General features: G+C 49.8%; 1 protein-coding gene and 1 long non-coding RNA gene across 10 annotated transcripts in view; both read left to right on the top strand.

Moving 5' to 3' along the window:
- Positions 1-6,776, top strand: part of SHROOM2 (shroom family member 2) — a 141,088-nt gene extending 134,312 nt beyond the window's left edge. For 7 of the 9 annotated variants that reach the window (XM_027533603.1, XM_027533601.1, XM_027533605.1 and 4 more), the window contains 2 exons: positions 1,666-1,938; positions 3,934-6,776. In XM_027533603.1, the coding sequence (XP_027389404.1) occupies positions 1,666-1,938; positions 3,934-4,200 (540 nt within the window). In that variant the 3' untranslated portion in view covers positions 4,201-6,776. The remainder of the gene's footprint in view (positions 1-1,665; positions 1,939-3,933) is intronic. The other 2 variants (XM_027533602.1, XM_027533604.1) reach the window with 2 other exon arrangements.
- Positions 6,777-13,486: 6,710 nt separating this feature from the next.
- Positions 13,487-18,600, top strand: LOC113887704. Its single transcript, XR_003509798.1, has 2 exons — positions 13,487-14,344; positions 18,241-18,600. It is a non-coding gene; the product is annotated as an uncharacterized LOC113887704 (long non-coding RNA).
- Positions 18,601-18,964: the final 364 nt, after the last annotated feature.

Raw genomic sequence — 18,964 nt, forward strand, 5'->3', positions numbered from 1 at the left:
AAAGGACGAGGAGAGACGCTGGGAGAGGAGGAGGTCAGGGACCAGTGGCTGGGATGTGTGGACAAGGAGGGTTGGAGGCCCATCAGGGACCCGTGATGGGCATTTGTGGGGGGAAAAAAGGAGTAGGATGGCAGTGTTGAACTCCCGGTGTCATCCCGCAGATTCCTTCTGGCTTTTTCCATATCGTAATGTGTGTGTTTCCACGCCACTTTCTCCATTAGTCCCACCATCCTTCCCCCTGCCCATCTGTTCTCTATGTGTCTGCATCTCCACTGCTGCCCAGCAAATAGGTTCATCAGTATCATCTTTCTAGATTCTGTATATATGTTAATATATATTTGTTTTTTCTGATTTACGTCACTTAGTGTAGTAGGCTCCAGGTTCATCCACCTCATTAGAACTGACTCAGAGGTGTTCGTTTTCGTGGCTGAGTGATATTCCACTGTGTATATGTACCACGGCTTCTTTATCCATCCATTTGCCGATGGACGTCTAGGTTGCTTCCGTGTGCTGCTGCTGCTAAGTCGCTTCAGTAGTGTCCAACTCTGCGCGACCCCATAGACGGCAGCCCACCAGGCTCCTCTTTCCCTGGGATTCTCCAGGCAAGAACACTGGAGTGGGTTGCTATTTCCTTTTCCAATGCATGTGTGCATGCTAAGTTGCTTTAGTCATGTCCGACTCTGTGCGACCCCATAGACGGCAGCCTACCAGGCTCCTCTGTTCACAGGATTCTCCAGGCAAGACCACTGCAGTGGGTTGCCATTTCCTTCTCCACCCATGTGCTGCTGCTGCTGCTGCTGCTAAGTCGCTTCAGTCGTGTCCGACTCTGTGCGACCCCATAGACGGCAGCCCATTAGGCTCCTCTGTCCCTGGGATTCTCCAGGCAAGAACACTGGAGTGGGTTGCCATTTCCTTCTCCAATGCATGAAAGTGAAAGTGAAGTCGCTTAGTCGTGTCTGACTCTTAGCGACCCCATGGACTGCAGCCCACCAGGCTCCTCCGTCCATGGGTTTTCCAGGCAAGAGCACTGGAGTGGGGTGCCGTTGCCCTCTCTGACCCATGTGCTAGCTATTGTAAATAGTGCTACAGTGAACAGTGTGGTACGTGTGTCTTTTTCAGTCATGCTTTCGTCCAGGGTATATGTCCAGTACTGGGATTTGCTTGATCATATGGTTGTTTTAGTCCTAGTTTTTTTTTTTTTTTTTTTTTAAGAAATCTCCATATTGTTGTCCATAATCGCTGTACCAATTTACAGTCCCACTAACAGTGCAAGGGAGCTTCCCTCGTGGCTCAGCTGATAGAGAATCTGCCCACGAGGCAGGAAACCTGAGTTTGATCCCTGGATTGGGAAGATCCCCTGGAGCAGGGAAAGGCTACCCACTCCAGTGTTCTGGCCTGGAGAATCCCATCGACTGCATAGGCCATGGGGTCCCAAAGAGTCAGACACAGCTGAGCGACTTTCAGTTTCAAACAATGCAAGAGGGTTTCGCTTTTCTCCACAGCCTCTCCAGCATTTATTGCTTGCAGATTTTTTCGATGCTGGCTTGACATTTGTTCATGTGCAACAAGCTGCTGACGGGCCCGCAGGCCAGGAGGTGCGGGCGGGTGCAGGGGGGCGCCCAGGTCAGCAGGGCCGTGACTGAGTCCCACACGCTGTACCCACAGCAGGAGCTCATTGAGAGCCTTGGCCGCAAGCTGCAGGTGCTGCGGGAGGCGCGGGAGAGCCTGCTGGAGGACGTGCAGGCCAACAGCGTGCTGGGCGACGAGGTGGAGGCCCTGGTCAAGGCCGTGTGCAAGCCCAATGAGTTTGACAAGTTCCGCATGTTCATCGGGGACCTCGACAAGGTGGTGAACCTCCTGCTGTCGCTGTCCGGCCGCCTGGCCCGCGTGGAGAACGCCCTCAACAACCTGGACGACAGCACGCCTCCGGGCGATCGGGTACTCCCCCCGAGGCGGGATGGATGGATAGGGGGTAGGGCCCGCGGGGTGCGGAGTGAACGCCTGGAAGCCTCGCTGGGCTGGCTGTCCAGCTGGTCGCAGAAGGTCTTCTTCTCTCTGGCTCTCATCCTTCTCATAGTGGGGGGTCACCCCGAGATTCCCCGAGTTGTTCAGTTACCCGGTTGGGTCTGACTCTTTGGGACCCCATGGACCGCAGCACGCCAGGCCTCCCTGTCCATCACCGTCTCCCTGAGTTTTACCTAAACTCACGTCCATCAAGTCAGTGATGCCATCCAACCATCTCATCCTCTGTCGTCCCCTTCTCCTCCTGCCTTCAATCTTGCTCAGCATCAGGGTCTTTTCCAGTGAGTCAGTTCTTTGCATCAGGTGGCCAGAACATGCTAGCATTATTTTATACATTCAGACTCATGTCCATTGAGTCGGTGATGCCATCGACAGGCTTATTAGTTAGCATCGGGGACACTGAAGGAGTCCCCCACCAGGGACTGTGCGTGGACTTCCTGGGCCCTGAACCTTCACTGTGTCCCTCGGGGTCTGCACATTAGGTCCACGCTGGGCATGCTTGATGAGCTTCACCTTCCTAGAACCGGAGGCCGTGGTGGTCCATAGCCGCCTCCAAGTTCATTGTAGGGGCCCGGCCTCCACTGTGAACAGCCTTGGGGGAAACTGTCAATGACAGGTGCTAAGGAGGGCAAAGAGGCAGCGTCCGGCTGTGGGAGGCTCCCCGTCTTTCCAGATAGAAAGTGGGACACGTGGGCCAGACATGGACGCAGGACGCCCTCCCTCCAATCAGGAGCTTGTAGTCTCCAGGGATGCCAACTGATCTCTGTAGCCCTGTTTGGAGAATCAACTGAGGTCTCTTTGTCTTTTGGTTGGAATTAATGAATTGCAGTTAATCCTACTCTCACTCATACTGGCAGGTCAGGGTGTCCTTTAGCAAGGGGCAGGCGGCCCTGAAAGGTGGTGCAGGCCACTGATACTTCCCAGGCTCCGGACCAGGGAAGCAGTTTCTGTTTTTACCGCGCCCCCACACCCACACCACCACGCCCACCAAGCAGCAGCCCTGTGCCTCTGGCCTCTCCTTGGGGCCCCTCCACCCCCGTGATGCTCCGACAGGGCTTGGGGAGGCCATTGGGGTCACCAGGTGGCGGAGGAACGGGAGACTCTGCTGGCGTCGGAAACTGGGACCGAGGACTGGGCGTTCCCTTGAAGTGCATCAGCCGCCACGTGGAGACTGTTTAATACCGTTCCTCGCTCCCTGCCTTGTTTTCACAGCAGGTTACGTACGGGAGCCCAGGGACTGTAGGTGTGCACCCCAATCTAGGAGTGGGGGCGTCTGTGTACCCCAGAGTAAGGAGCCAGGGCAGCTATGCGGCCCACCCACCCCAGCCTCCGCCTCGTTTTCCAGCCCCTTGTCCTCCTCACCGTCCGCCTCTCCTGGGGCCAGAAGGGTTTCGCAATCCTGCCCTGGGCGATCTCTTTAAATGCACTGCTTTGACCCACTTTGCCCCCATCTGCTGTGTTGTCAGGGAAACGCCTTGGGCGCACAAAGGTCCCCCCCACCCTGCGAGTCCTTCGCTGCCTGCGCGCGTCTCCGTTTTGGACTTTTCCGGGCGCGAATGGCTCTCATGTTCCTCCGGGTATATCTAGGAACCTCGTGGCGAGGGGGCGGGGGATGTATCTGGGTGCCTCCTGCAGGGGTATATCTGGGTGCCTCCTGCGAGAGTGTATCCCGGTGCCTCGTGCGGGGGTGTATCTGGGCGCCTCGTGCTGGGGTATATCCGGGTACCTCATGCGGCGGTGTATCTCGGCACCTCGTGGGGCAGTGTATCTGGGCGCCTTGTGGGGGCGGGGGTGTATCCCGGCGCCTCGCTGTGCAGGCGGTGGGAGGCTCTGGCCAGCCTCCCCGCGCTGCCCCCCCGTTTCCCTCCCCGCTGGATCCCCAGCAGGCTTGTGTGTCTTCTGTCTGTCCAGCAATCCCTGCTCGAGAAGCAGCGCGTCCTGATCCAGCAGCACGAAGACGCCAGGGAGCTGAAGGAGAACCTGGACCGCCGGGAAGGCATCGTCTTCGACATCCTGGTCAGCTACCTGGGCCCCGAGAGCCTGGCGGACTACGAGCACTTCGTCAAGATGAAGTCGGCGCTCATCATCGAACAGCGCGAGCTGGAAGACAAAATACACCTGGGTGAGGAGCAGCTGAAGTGCCTCTTGGACAGCCTGCAGCCCGAGAGAGGCAAATGAGGGTGCACCCACCCCCCACCCCACCCGGCCCTCCCTGGAGGAGGAGGAGGATGCAGATGGGATTGGCGGAGTCATCAGCTCTGGTCCTGCGGATGCAGCTGAAAACCGCAGCCTGTATTTATGTCCTGTTGATGGGGGTCGGGGGGTGGGGGGGTGTCCTCTCACGGCCAGGTGGCGGTCAGCAAAGCAATAACTTCCATGTGTGTGTTTGGGATGAGTTCTTTAATTCTTCGGTTCCCTTTTGGAATGCTGAGCAGAGCGGCTCCCCCCACCCCTTCTCCGTGGTGGCCCGGAAGCGTCCCCACGTGGTGCGGGGGCTCGGGTGCGCCGTGCGCGCCTGCGCAACAGGGTCACCACGTGGCCTATGCCGGCAGTGCGTGCGGGCACTGAACCGCGTCCTCCGCGCAGGAAGAAATGAGTGTGTCTCTAAGAAGGTGCATGTGGGTTGAGGGTGGGGGGAGGTTCGCCTGGTGCACGAGCTGTCCTGTGGATCACGGGAGGCGCCGGAAGTGTTGCGCCTTTGGTTGTCTGTCCTGTAAGGATGACCCCTGACCCAGAAAAATAATGAGGATGAGCATTATTTATTAATGTGTTAGAAAGGAGAATAGTTGTCCATGCGGTTTAAAGACCAGCTGTGAAATGAGCTTTCAGCACGCTAGGTTCACTCATGGTGAAATCGCCACTTGCACAGTGTGCATGCTTTAAGGAAGGCGCACGCAGAAGGGACATACCGGCTTTTGTTCTTCTGGGATGGCACCCGTGTGCAAATGGTATTTCTCCTGCAAAGTGAGATTACCTGGCTGAAAGTGTCCGGAGGGTATGTGCTTGCAACGTTTTTGTTTTTTTTTTCCCCTTAAGGCCCCTGAGATATTTTCCTCATTTACTTTCCCCTCCGCACCCCCCCCCACAGAACATTTCTTTGTGTCCTGATTGTATTTCTGTGTCTATATGATTGTGGATTATAATTGGCAGCTCCTCTCTTGTTTCTTCTCTGGATTAGTTATGGCAGTGTCAAGGCCACATTTCCTCTAAGAACCCATGGTTCTGGCTTTCCAGAGGTCCCAGTGGACCACACAACTCCCAGACCTGGTCTTTATCTGCCACAGAGTTGACCACTGTCTGTTCCCTGTTTTATCATTTGATATTGCAAGGTGGTCAAGAGAGTCTGTTCACTAAAGAAAACACTGGCGAGCTGTTGTTTTCCAGTGCCCGAGTCATGACTAGGAGAAGATAACTTGCAGATCCCGTGTGCTGCATTTGCATCCAGAATGTATAAAGATCTTTCCAAGTTAACAGTATGAAAACAGACAGCCCAGTTAAAACATGAGCCAGAGACTTAAATAGACACTTCACCAAAGAGGCTATATGCATGTCAGTAGGCTGCATAGGTGTTCAGCCTCTTGTGGCTTGGTTCTCACGGTCTGATTTTTAACCTGGTCATCTGTGTTCCGTCCCAGTTGGGTGAGATCCTGCATAATGGCGGGAGAAGCCCCAAGATAACTTCATGTTGGGGTGATAGTCAGAGATCAGATCACGTTACTCCTTGTTTCCTCTTATGCCTGTGAAAGGAGTTTTTCGACAGGTAGAAAGATAGCCCTTTGTCACCAGTGGTCGGCACCTTACCAAAGACAGAAGGACATAATGTCTTATTAAAGGACACTACTCCACACCCACGGAGCCAGAAGGACAAGCTGGACCGGCCGTGGTGATATCTCTGCAGCCCTGGGGGGAACCGACCTAGCAGGCTTCAGTGATGCTGGCAGTAAACATTCCTTGGCAGCCCACCCACGCCAAAGAAAAAGGCCTTTTTCTGCACTTTTTATTCTTCTTAAATTAAGCTGTTCCTGATTTGAAAAGCCCCTCTTCTGCCAGTGAAGCATCGTCGTCCTCCTCATACGCTATGGTCACTTGCTGTGAAAATGGGTCATGGCAGAAAAGATAAAGCTGGCTGTCCATGGACCGCCCCCCTCCACCACCTTCCTCCCTTGGGGAGATAACCACAGTGATGTCAGTGTGTTTTGGTTTTCACAAAGCTTTCATCTGTGATTCTTGCCCTTGTCATACAGTATTGTGATCATTTTGATGATACATCTGTAAAATGTGAAAATAGAGTTTTTGCCTGTATCCAGCCTTTCAGTGTCTTTTGAGAACGTTGTCTTCTACATAGCAATACACAGGGCACTGGTGTCCTTTAAACGAAGCCCATAGAATCACAATGGTCCTGTCTATTTCCCCATCTGCCTCATAAATGTCTGGTGGTGGGGACATAGAGATTAGTGAGTCAGTGTGCACAACTTTGTGTATAGCTATATTACAGCATATGCAAACAATCTGGTGCTAATGTTTCTCCCATGGCATTCCTGGGTGGTGGCTGATGGCTCACCCCGGGTCATTGCTCAGCTGAGAAGTGCTCTCTGTATCTCGAGGTTGCAGTCAGGGGCCTTGCCGGAGACTTTGATCATGCCGCCCACCATGGAAGATGTGTACCAATTTCATGCTCAACACTTAACACTTACCTCTCAACAGATCATCCTGCTTGACCTTAATACAATAAATGGTGTCTTTCAGTGAATGGAGCGTGTCTTTGTCTTGCATCTTTTTTAAGAATTGGAACGTCCTTCCTGTGTGTCAGATCCTTCAGCCACTGATAAATCATGGGGTTGAATCTGTGTACACAGGTGTTTGACTGTTTCTGCCTGTTGAGTTCAGGCCAGTCAGTCTGTAGCTGGGGAAAAACATCAGAGACACTGGTTGTATCAGTCAGCTGTTGCCACAGCCATGCTGTGTAACAACCACTATAAAATCGCAGCAGGGTGCAGGGAGAAGTAACTCCTTTAGAGGAGGAATTGGTAGATCATTCTGCTCCACACGCCTGTCATCTGCCTCCCGGGACCAGGCCTTTGGCCTGGGCACGTCCATGGCACATGACTGGAGAACAAGCCCAGTCACATCGGTGCTTGCCCCGGGTGTGGTTATGGCACACCTGCTAACCTTCCATTGCTGTGGCAAGGCTCGCAGCCCAACCCGGAATCCAGAAGGTGTGGCATGTGCTCCACCCCGTGACTGCAGGGAGCTGTGAAGCATTGGAGCCACTGGTGGAGCCCCATCATCTCCCACGCTGGGTGCTGATATGGAGTAGCACCCTGCGGTCCAGGACCTGAAGCCACGTTCCCGGAGCCAAGCCACCTCTGTCACTTGAAGATCGTATGGCTGTGAGCAGGCCCTAGCCTCTGCACCCCTCAGCTTCTTCCTTCCCGGCCCTCGGGAGAGCAAGTGAGCTGATAATGTCAATGTGCTCGGAACTTGTGCCGGGTCAGAGGAGTGCCACATGGAGGGAGGGGTGTTCACACCTCTGGTGCCATCACTGCAGCCTGGGTCTGGAGGAAAAGCTTTCTCTGCACCCGGACGCCCCTGTTGGAACCACCAGAGGACAGATGGCAGCTGCTCCCTGTCAGTAGCAGCCAAATGCTTCTGTTTTCGAAGCAGGTTGGTGGGACCCGGAGGTCAATCAGTTGAGAGAGAGGCAGTCTTCCTTTTTTTTTGAATAATTTTGCTTGTTGAATTTTGGCTGCTCTGGCTCTTGCTCACTGCTCGGGGTTTTGTCTGGATGTGGTGTGCAGGCTTCTTGCACGTGGGCCTCAGTAGTTGTGGCACATGGGCTTAGTTGCTCTGCGCCAGGTGGCGTCTTCCCAGGTCAGGAATCAAACTCTTTCCTGTATCGGTGGATTCTTTACCACTGAGCCACCAGGGAAGCCTGAGAGAGTGTTCTTAGTAAGAACTACTCAAACATAGGAGGTGAATTTTTATTTGGGATAAGGGAAAAAAAACATTGTCACAAACTTAGGGACTTTAATAAGTACACAGGTGCTACATACATTATTATTATTATTACTGGCTTCTACAGGGCCACTCCTGGTTGTCTCGTGAGTTCTGAAAGGATGGAGGGATTTGTCCATGAGGGCAGCGGAGGTGCAGTTGTAGGCTGGGATGGTGGGGGTGTGGCTGTGGGATCCAGTGGTCCTCATGCCCCACGACCTGTGGACCGAGATGCTCAGACTTCTGTTTCTTCAGGGCGAGCCACCTTGGGCATGCTGAATCAGTCTCAGGCACGGGGGCATGGAAGATGCTGTGTGCATCCTCACACCTGTTGGCTTGACCACCGCAGGGCCACCACAGCCTGCAAGCCCAGGCATTCTGGAGGCGGGGGAGAGGGGAATGTTTTCTGTATTTCCCATCAAAAGAGGAGAACCTCGCACGTCGCGTGTGTACACATATAGGCTGTGTGCTGAGTCACACTGAGCCAGGTAAAACATCCCACAACTCCCCAACCCGTGTCATTCCACTCCTCCACCAGATCCCCAAAATGCCTGTGACGACTCCAGTACCCTCCCTGTCCGTGAAACCTAGGAAGTGAGGTGCAGAGGAAGGCAAAAAGTGTCACGAACTTACGGACTTCGAGAAGTACGCAAATGCTACATACATTCTTTTCTTTTTTTTTTGTGGCTGTCAGTGAACCCTCCTTTCTCATCTCAGCAAAGCCTAGGGCAGAGGAACATCACTGGAGGCCCGGTGTCTTACCCCCCATCTTGGAAGGGTTGTGCAGGGGGAGGCCTGCCCCTTTCAGCTCAAGGTCAGCCTGTTTCTAGTTTATACCCGCTTAGGAAACTCAAGCGTGAGGCCTACCTGACGGCATCTTGCAAGCAGGCCCGGACCCCCTGGGCAGGGGCCCTCCACGCACAACAGTCCACGGCCCTGGGAGCAAGGCCGGACACTGTCCACAGGACGTGCTGACGGGGGACACTGTCTCCCTTCAGAGGTGTCCTCTCCAAAATGCATCAGACAAACCCAAAGTAGGGGAGAGGCTTTTTATTAAAATAAAGCTGACCAGTTCCCTTAAAAGGTGCTGAGGCGATGAAAGCCCACTGGAGGGGCAGCTCAAAACTGGAGGGAATGAAGACGCCTGACCACGGCGACAATGCAGAACCTGCACCACCACCACCACCCCTGCCCCCGCCCCGCCCCGGACCGAGGCGGGAAGAGAACCCAGCCTGGTGGTGGGAGGAGACTGAATAAGGTGTGTGGATCACTGTGTGGTCAACGCGAAGTTCTTTTAAATTTTACTGAAATACACTTGATTTACAATGTTGTGTTAATTTTCTCTGTACAACAAAATGACTCACTTATATATATAAACACATACTTTTTTTTTCCGTATTCTTTTCTGTTATGGTTTATTACAAGATACTGAGTATAGCTCCCTGTGCTACATAGTAGGGCCATCTTGTTTATCCATCCTATGTATATATATATTTGTCAGTTCAGTTTAGTTCAGTCGCTCAAGTCATGTCCAACTCTAAATAAATGGTTGCTAATTCCAAACTCCCAATCTTTCCCTCCCCTCCCCCTTGGGAACCACAAGTCTGATTTCTGAGTCTGTTTTCCTTCATACATATGTTGATTTCTGTCGTATTTTAGATTCCACATCTAAGTGATATCATATGGTATTTGTCTTTCTGCTGCTGACTTGCTTTTTGTTGACTTAGTATGATCAGACCCATCCCTGTGGCTGCAGACTGCATTCTTTTGGGTTTTTTAATTTATGGTTGAGTAATAACATCTTTATCCATTCATCTGCTGCTGGACATTTTGTTTGATTCCATGGCTTGGCTATTGTGAATAGTGCTATGAACATGGGAATGTATGTATCTTTTTGAATTAGTGTTGTCCGGATATACGTCCAAGGATGGGATTGCTGGGTCATATGGTAGCTCTACTTTCAGTTTTTTAAGGAACCTTCCTACTCTTCTCCATAATGGCTGCACCAATTTACATTCCTACTAACCATGTAGGAGGGTTCCCTTTTCTCCACACCTTCTCCAGCATTGTTTGTACATTTTTAAGGACTGCCATTCTAACCAGTATGGGCGGTACCTCACTACACTGTTGATTTGCATTTCTTTAATAATTAGTGGTGGTCAAGGTGAATTTCTTGATTCCCAGCGTCATGCTATGGTGACTTGTGTCATTTCCACTTGGTTAGTCTTGGGTGAAAAATGTGCTCCTCTTATTGCATTTAGTCGCTCAGTTGTGTCGGACTCTTTTCCACCCCATGGACTGTAGACCACCAGGCTCCTCTGTCCATGGGGTTTCCCAGGCAAGAATACTAGAATGCGTTGCCATGCCCTCCTCCAGGAGATTTTCCCAACCCAGGGAATCGAACCCAGGTCTCCCACATTGCTGGTGGATTCTTTACCATCTGAGCCACCAGGGAAGCCCTGCGACCACTGGAGTGGGTAGCCTATCCCTTCTCCAGGGGAACTTCCCAACCCAGGAATCGAACTGAGGTCTCCTGCAAGAATGTGTGGAGATGTGCTATTTGCTACTCTCTTTTTCCCAGAAGCTAACAGTTTTTTCCGATGGAAAAGGTGCTCAACTGGTTGCTTTCCGCAATTTCAAAGGAGGATTTCCTTCTGTGCCTTCTCACTCGAGCACTTTGTTCCGGGGTGTGAAGGGAGCTTTAAAGCTGAGTTTGGAATAGTTCTGCTTAACAGGAAGGCCAGCGCCGAGCCGGGGCCCTTGGACCTCTTGGGTTTTCAGAAGACTCTTGCTTTAAACCGTCAGTAAGTGCTGGGGAGGGTGCTTATCTGTGCTTGTCCAGGTGGGTAGCGGATGTTGACAGGAGGAGTGAGCGTGAGCAGCGAGCCCATGGGGGCCGGGGGAGGGGTGTGGGATGGGGTGTGCACAGCCAGGTTTGGAGAGGCAGGGCGTGCGCACTAAGCCGCCAGTGCCATGCCCTGGGTGCTCAGAAGGCAGACTTCAGTGCTGGGGAAAAGGAACACAGGATTGCTGGTCCCTCGGCGGCAGAGGTGCAGTTCCTTCACCATCCCAGTTCTGTGCTGGGGGATGGGGGGGGAGTGTCGCAGGGGACGTGCATGTCCAGGTTTGCCCTTAGGCAGACCTGGGGGTACTACCCTCGGCCTTGAGGCGAGAAAGAGGTAGAGCTCTGACTCCGGGGGTGGGGGGTGGCAGGGGTGGCAGCCTGGGAAGGGAGGCCGGCATTTCACCATTTCAAAAACCCCAGGATGTCGGGCAGCATGTGGGGAGCATGGTTCCGCGTGGAAGGCAGTGATGCGCTCGAGCTGGCGTGCAAACGCCCTGCGCTCTGAGTGCGGTTTGCTTCCCAGCAAGCCTGCACCGAGGCACCAGGTTTTAACCTTAGGCTCGGGGTTTTCCCGAACACGTGCCCTTGGACTGCCACTGCACCGCCCCGCCTCCCCGCCCCGTCCTGCCCCGCCCCCGTGATTAAACACTGAATGCCGATCAGAACGCCCGCATGTCTCGAGAGGCACCGTTCCAGGGCAATTGCAACTCCGGGTGGCCATTGCGGGACTCTTTCGAGTGTTGGATACAAGGGCCTCCAGGCCCCTGGGAGTGTGAAGGGTGGTCCTGTGACGTCTCCGTATGAGACCCTGATCCGGACATGTGATTTGTGTGTACATTCGGATCCAGGTATTTTTTTTTCTTCCGGCATGATAGAAGATATGGGAAACACACACGTGTACAGAGAGTGATGCGTGTGTGTGAATGGCACTAGCTGACAGCTTTACAGCAATACTGGAGCTCCGCGTGCATGCATACTTGCTGGCCTTCTCATCTGGATGAAGAACCATCTGCCAGGACTGAGGGGCCAGCCGCAGACCACGGTTTCTCCGGGGGACTGCCTTGTATCCCTTAAGGCCTCTCCTCAGAGCTCTCTCCCTGTGGTTTGCCAGCCACTCTGGGAGTAGTGCCAGGATCTACTCAAGCGAGCTGAGGTTCCTTTTCGCCCTTCACAGGTACTCCCTTCTCCTGTTTCTTTGCCCGAGTCCATCCTTCCCTGTACAGGACAGGATGCCAAGGCTCTCGGCATGTACCATGCCAGGTCAGGTAAGGTGCTGGCGTATCCCATCCCTCCCCTCACATCTCTCCATTTTGTGTGTGTGTGTGTGTGTGTGTGTGTTTTAAGAAATAAGATTCTTAACTACATATTTTTGTCTTTTTTTTTTAAGTTGAAGTTTTAGTTGCTTTAAAATGTGGTGCCCATCTCTGCTGTACAGCAAACTGACTCAGTGATTCACTCAAAGACATTCTTGTTTTATAGCCTTTTACACTTTTGTCACAGGATACTGAATATAGCTCCATGCATTCTGCAGTAGGACCTTGTTGTTTATCCTAAATGTAGTAGTTTGTATCTACCAGACCCCTACACACAGTCCATCTTTCCACTCTCCCCCTTGGCAAACACAAGTCTGTTCTGTGAGGCTTTTCTTTGTTTTACAGGTATGATCATTTGTGCCATATTCTGGCTTCTACCCCAGATACGCAGATGACACCACCCTTACTGGAGAAAGCAAAGAGGAACTAAGTGTCTTGATGGAAGTGAAAGAGGAGAGGGAAAAAGCTGGCTTAAAACTCAACATTCAAAAAACGAAGATCATGGCATCCGGTCCCATCACTTCATAGCAAATAGTTGGGGAAACAATGGAAACAGTGAGAAACTTTATTTTCTTGGGCTCCAAAATCACTGCAGATGGTGAATGCAGCCATGAAATTAAGACACTTGCTCCTTGGAAGAAAAGCTATCATCAACCTAGACAGCATATTAAAAAGTAGAGACGTTACATTGCTGACACAGGTCCATCTAGTCAAAGCTGTAGTTTTTCCAGTAGTCATGTATGAATGTGAGAGTTGGACTGTAAAGAAAGCTGAGCACCAAAGAATTGATGCTTTTGAAGTATGGTGTTGGAGAAGACTCTTGAGAGTCCCTTGGATTGGAAGGAGATCAAGGCAGGAGGAGAAGGGCACGACAGAGGATGAGATGATTGGATGGCATCACCGACTCAATGAACATTAGTTTGAGCAAACTCTGGGAGTTGGTGATGGACAGGGAAGCCTAGCATGCTGCGGTCCATCGGGTCACAAAGAGTCAGACACAACTAGCAACTGAACTGACCTGGCTTCCACAGGTCAGTTATCACCATAAGTGATAGCGTATGGTATTTGTCTTTTTCTGTCTGACTTATTTCACTTACTATGATAGTCTCTTTGTTGTTGCGTAGTCACTGAGTCATGTCCGACTCTTTTGCAGCCCCATGCCCTGTAGCCCACCCAGCATCTCTGTCCATGGGCTTTCCCAGGCAAGAATCGTGGAGTAAGTAGCCAGTCCTTTCTCCAGGGGATTTTCCCAACCCAGGGATCAAACCTGGGTCTCCTGCATTGCAGGCGGATTCTTTACCACTGAGCCACCTGGGAAGCCCACGATAATCTCTAGGTCCATCCACACTGGTGCATTGTTTCATTCTTTTCTTTGTGGCTGGGTGGTATTCCATTAAATAGGCATCATGTCATCTTTGTCCATTCACCTCTCGCTGGACTTTAGGTTGTTTCCATGTCTTGGGTCTTGTGTGTAGTGCTGCTGGGAACATAGGGGTGTATGTATCTTTTTGAATTACAGTTTTGTCTGGGTATGTTACCAGGAGTGGGATGCTAGATCATATAGTAATTCTGCATTTAGTTTTTTGAGAAACCTCTTTACTGTTCTCCATAGTGGCTACACAAAATTACATTTCCACCAACAGGGTTGGAGGATACCCTTTTCTCCACATCCTCTCCAGCATTTTTAATTATGTCTTTTTGAAATCAGCTTTTACTTAGCAATACTAGGAAGTTTTTTTTTTTCTTCATTCTTCCTAATGTGGAATTGTTATGTCCCATTGTAAGTTTATAAAATGGTTTACTGTGCATATTCTCTGCCTGGGTTTTCTTCTCCCTATTTGTCCCCATTGTAAGTTCAGTTATAAAGCTCATTGGGTATGTGTGTTTCACTGACATGTTTGTAATTTCTCTGCTCATTTCCTTGGGATAAATTTGTTACAGAAAAGTTGTACACAGAGGATTCCAGTGGCATTTAGACTTGTATGTGAAATGCAGTCCTCACTACAATGAGTCATGGCTCATTGACATGATGTCTCATTTCTTACAGAAGTCTCATCTGAAGCTCTCCCCTATCTTAGCAGCTACCTTATCTAGTCTGTACCGCCATACTCCGGTGGACCATCTGTGATCCAAGACTCAACAGGAAGGGGGTGTTTCCCATGAGCTAAAAGTATGTTTCCTAATGTGTTTCTTGTCATTGGTCTGTCTCGACTCAGTCTCCCCGATGTGGGCACCACTGCTGCTAACACCTCCATGTATAGGTTGCCATCGCTTTAAGAAAAAATGTCATTAACTCCAAGTGAGATGGGTTAGGTACCATGTCTGGGGAACAAGAGAAAGGGATGAGGGGACATACCTGAAGCAGTCACACAGATCTTAAAATTGAACTGTTAGGGTCTTTGGAGGAAATGTACTCCCCTCTGGCATAGGGCTGGGAGACAAAGAGGAGACCAGGTGAAGAGGGCATGCCACCATCAGCAACAGAAATGCCGCCATGGTGTCTGTGACCTAGCAACTGAGAATGCTGGAGGTGTGTACAGTGGATACAGAATGCGGTGACTGCACAAGTCCAAGGAGAGAGCCTTGGCCTTACAGGCCAGACTAACTCACAGTGGGGCCAAAAGCTGTTCTGTGCTCAGAGTCAGGAGCCCAGGAGCAGAGAGCAGAGTGTGTAAGTGGGGGACATCTGCCCATAGGGAGGAGCTGCCCTTTGAACTAGCCACCCTCCTCAGTTCAGTCGCTCAGTTGTGACCGACCCTTTGCAACCCCATGGACTGCAGCACGCCAGGCCTCCCTGTCCATCACCAACTCCCAGAGTCTACCCAAACCCATGTCCATTGAGTCGGTGATGCCATCCAACCATCTCATCCTCTGTCGTCCCCTTCTCCTCCTGCCTTCAATCTTTCCCAACCTCAGGGTCTTTTCCAGTGAGTCAGCTCTTTGCATTAGGTGGCCAAGGGATTGGAGTTTCAGCTTCAAAATCAGTCAGGGATATTTGTTTGCAGTGTTCCTCCCTCCCCACAACACAGCTGAACAAGTGAGCCTAAATAAGTGACGACCTTTGCCCCCGTATGTCAGGGTTGAAATTAGACACTGAAGTGACTTGCAAACAGAGGACGTCAAAATAAAGAAGAGGGAACCACTCTAGGGGTGAGAGGTGCAACAGATTAAAACCCTGTAGTTAACATTGACTAAGTTTTGGAAGGGGCTGATAGATCTTGAGAAGAAGTACAAGCTGGAACAAGGAATTATATGAAACTGAACTGATCCCACACTGCCCACAAAAGCTCCAGAGAAATTCCTAGATATACTTTTACTATTATCAACTTTTTAATTTTTTAAGTTCTTTATTACTTTATTTTTCATTTTTATAACGTTCTATTACGTTGCAAAAACAAGGCTCTACTTTTTAAAGCAAATTTCATATATATATATATATATATTTAACTTTTGTGACTGATTTTGTTTTGTATTTTTAATATTGTGTTTTGGAGAGTCTAACCTCTACTCTAGAGTTTTTTTTTTTTTTCAATTTTTTATTTATTTTAATTGGAGGTTAATTACTTTACAATATTTTAGTGGTTGTTGCCATATATTGACATGAATCAGCCATGGGTGTACACGTGTTCCCCATCTTGAACCCCCCTCCCACCTCCCTCCTCATCCCATTCCTCAGGGTCATCCCAGTGCACCGGCCCTGAGCACCCTGTCTCATGCATCAAACCTGGACTGGTGATCTATTTCACATATGGTAATATAACTGTTTCAGTGCTATTCTCTCTAATCATCCCACTCCCAGCTTCTCCCACAGACTCCAAAAATCTGCTACTTATATCTATGTCTCTTTTACTGTCTCACATATAGGATCATTGTTACCATCTTTCTAAATTCCATATATATGCGTTAATATACTGTATGGGCGTTTTTCTTTCTGCCTTACTTCACTCTGTATAATAGGCTCCAGTTTCATCCACCTCATTAGAACTGATTCAAGTGTATTCTCTTTCATGGCTGATTAATATTCCATTGTGTATATGTCCCACTGCTTTCTTATCCATTCGTCTGCTGATGAACATCAAGGTTGCTTCTATATCCTGGCTATTGTAAACAGCGCTGTCATGATCATTCGGGTACATGTCTCTTTCAATTCTGGTTTCCTTGGTGTGTATGCCTAGCAGTGGGATTTCTGGGTCATATGGCAGTTCCAGTTCCAACTTTTTAAGGAATCTCCACACTGTTCTCCATAGTGGCTGTACTAGTTTGCATTCGCACCAACAGTGTAAGAGGGTGCCCTTTTCTCCACACCCTTTCCAGCATTTATTGCTTGTAGATTTTTGGATAGCAGCCATCCTGACCGGTGAGATGGTACCTCATTGTGGTTTTGATTTGCATTTCTCTGATAATGAGTGATGTTCAGCATCTTTTCATGTGTTTGTTAGCCATCCATATGTCTTCTTTGGAGCAAAGGAATTTAGAATGGAGCAGTGGGTTCCCACAGGTGGGGCAGGGGGAGTATGCCACATCCCGTGCAGGCAATACTGGGGGGCATTGCCCACAAAGAGTTTTATTTCAAGAATAAACCCAAGTATACGCTGGTTCTGTTTTGATTACCATCTCCATATTCCAGTACTCTAAAATAATGTCAGTAATTAAATACTTTTCCTCTGCAAAACCAAATCTTGTTGGTTTAAGTTTGAAAACTTTGTTGTCATATGTCAGGTTTTAATATTCTACATATTATTCACAAGGTACAAAGTTGCAGTGTACATATATACAAACGCACATACATATGTGTGTGTATATATATGTATATACAAACGCACACACATGTGTGTATGTGTATATATAAATATGTATATAAATTCATCTGGACACAGTCTTAGTACTTATCTTTAAAAATTCATTGTCTTCTGTGAGGGAGTTCATTAAGGGAAGACCCTGTTCAACAATTGTCACCAACACAGGTTGCCATGGTTACCACTGCTGCCTTCTACAGAGCATCCTTAATGGTTTGCAAGGCCTTGAGATCACTTCCTGCACAGCCTGCAGTCCCCGAGGGAATGTACTAATACACACCCCACATTCAAACAGTTGATTCTAAATACACGGTGATACCACAAAAATTGTCAAGGTAAAGACACATAATGTGCTTTTATTTACATCTAAATCAGTGAAACAAAGTATTCACTGCAAGGAACAAACTTTTTTTAGCTTGAAAAAAACAAAATCCTCTTATATTTGAACATAAAATGACTTGCTGAATTTGAAAAATAGGTTTGAAATGAAATTCATTCTTGATTGTCAGTTATTTTGAGACTATGGAAAAAGGTCTTATGTTAGAGAAAATAAACTTATGTTAACTGGGGCTGCTTAAGCTGTATCTTTTGCAGATTTTTTTTTAATTCCCTTACATTTTTACAGTCATAAATAGATATAATAGACAAGGTTTGGAGGAGACACACTCTCCCTGCCATGTGACCCATCAGAGTTGACTTAGAGAGATGAGGATGGCAGGGAGTTTGAAGGCCTCTTTAGGGGAATTAGAAATGCCTCATTTCTCCCGCCAAAACATCTGAATTGCTCCCCATCCTCCGCTAGAGGTGTCAGGATGGGACTTTGTGATGTCAAGGCCCACCCAGGGCCACCATTGGCTGGGCAGGAGACTTGCTGACCTCATAAAGCATGAGGGTGTGTCTCCCTGGGGAGGGGTATATATAGCGGTGCTCAGGGGCTCTGGAGCAGACCACTGGGAGGCCTCAAAATGACTAAGTGGACTGGGAAGCCCCAAGGCTCCAGAGTAGTTAGGAAACACCTGCCTCCTGTTACCCGGGGCAAAAGGATGAAGACCTCCTCTCAACTGAGGCCCAAAAAAATGTCAAGGTGAGCTGAGGCCACCCAAACTCCTCTTGCCCATTGACCCCACCCCATAAGACCCCCTGCCCTGTCTTTGCCTGGCACATAACCCTTCTCTGCCCACACCCCTTCTCCTGAAGCTGTCGTTCCTGTCCACCTTCACCCTCTTCCCCAAACCAATGCCATTCTCTACCCCCCTCTTGTTTTCTCCAGGTGGCCAGGGCAAGTGCGAGAGTGAATAATCACCTTCAGGCAAAGCTGACCAAGAAAACTTCTCAGAAACCGCCCACCACAAGGAACCTTAGAAAAATCAGAGGCTCAAAGCTCTGTAGCCAGTGTTCCAAGGTGAATGAAGTGCTCAATCAGAACGGACCAGAGGAGGTCCCAGAGAGTGTGGAGATCCCTGTCATTCCAGCGGGACCGGTGGGCAGCCAGTGACTTGAAGGCATGGCTAGAGACCTCAGAAATCTTCGGGGGTCTTGCTGCTGAATACTGTCCAACAGTACAGACGTTGACTATTATACCAACTGCATACATTAAGAATGAAAATAAAATCAACCTGATGTGAAAGTATGTTTGTCTCCAAGTTCTCTGAGAGTGGGTGGCAGGGAGGGCAGGGCAGGGATAAATGTGTGAAGAGGGAGAGAGATGGGTCTTGTGGGGTTGGAGATGGGACCAGAAGGTCCAGTTTGCCAGAAAGTAGGGGGGGAAGAACTGGTTCCAGACTCAGCTTCAAAGATACACTTCCCATGGGAGAAGAGGAAGAGGACTTGGTGTTTCTCTGCGTGCGTGCAGAGATGGAAACTGAGCCGGGGAACCGTGTCATGTGTGGGGTGGCAGTGCCATTTGCTAAAAAGGCATACAAGGAAGTTGCCCCATAAAAAGAATGGAATATTGACATTTGCAGCAACATGGAAGGTATACTATGAAGTAAAAT

This window comes from Bos indicus x Bos taurus, chromosome X (assembly GCF_003369695.1).
Source record: "Bos indicus x Bos taurus breed Angus x Brahman F1 hybrid chromosome X, Bos_hybrid_MaternalHap_v2.0, whole genome shotgun sequence".
In the NCBI taxonomy this organism is placed as follows: Eukaryota; Metazoa; Chordata; class Mammalia; order Artiodactyla; family Bovidae; genus Bos; species Bos indicus x Bos taurus.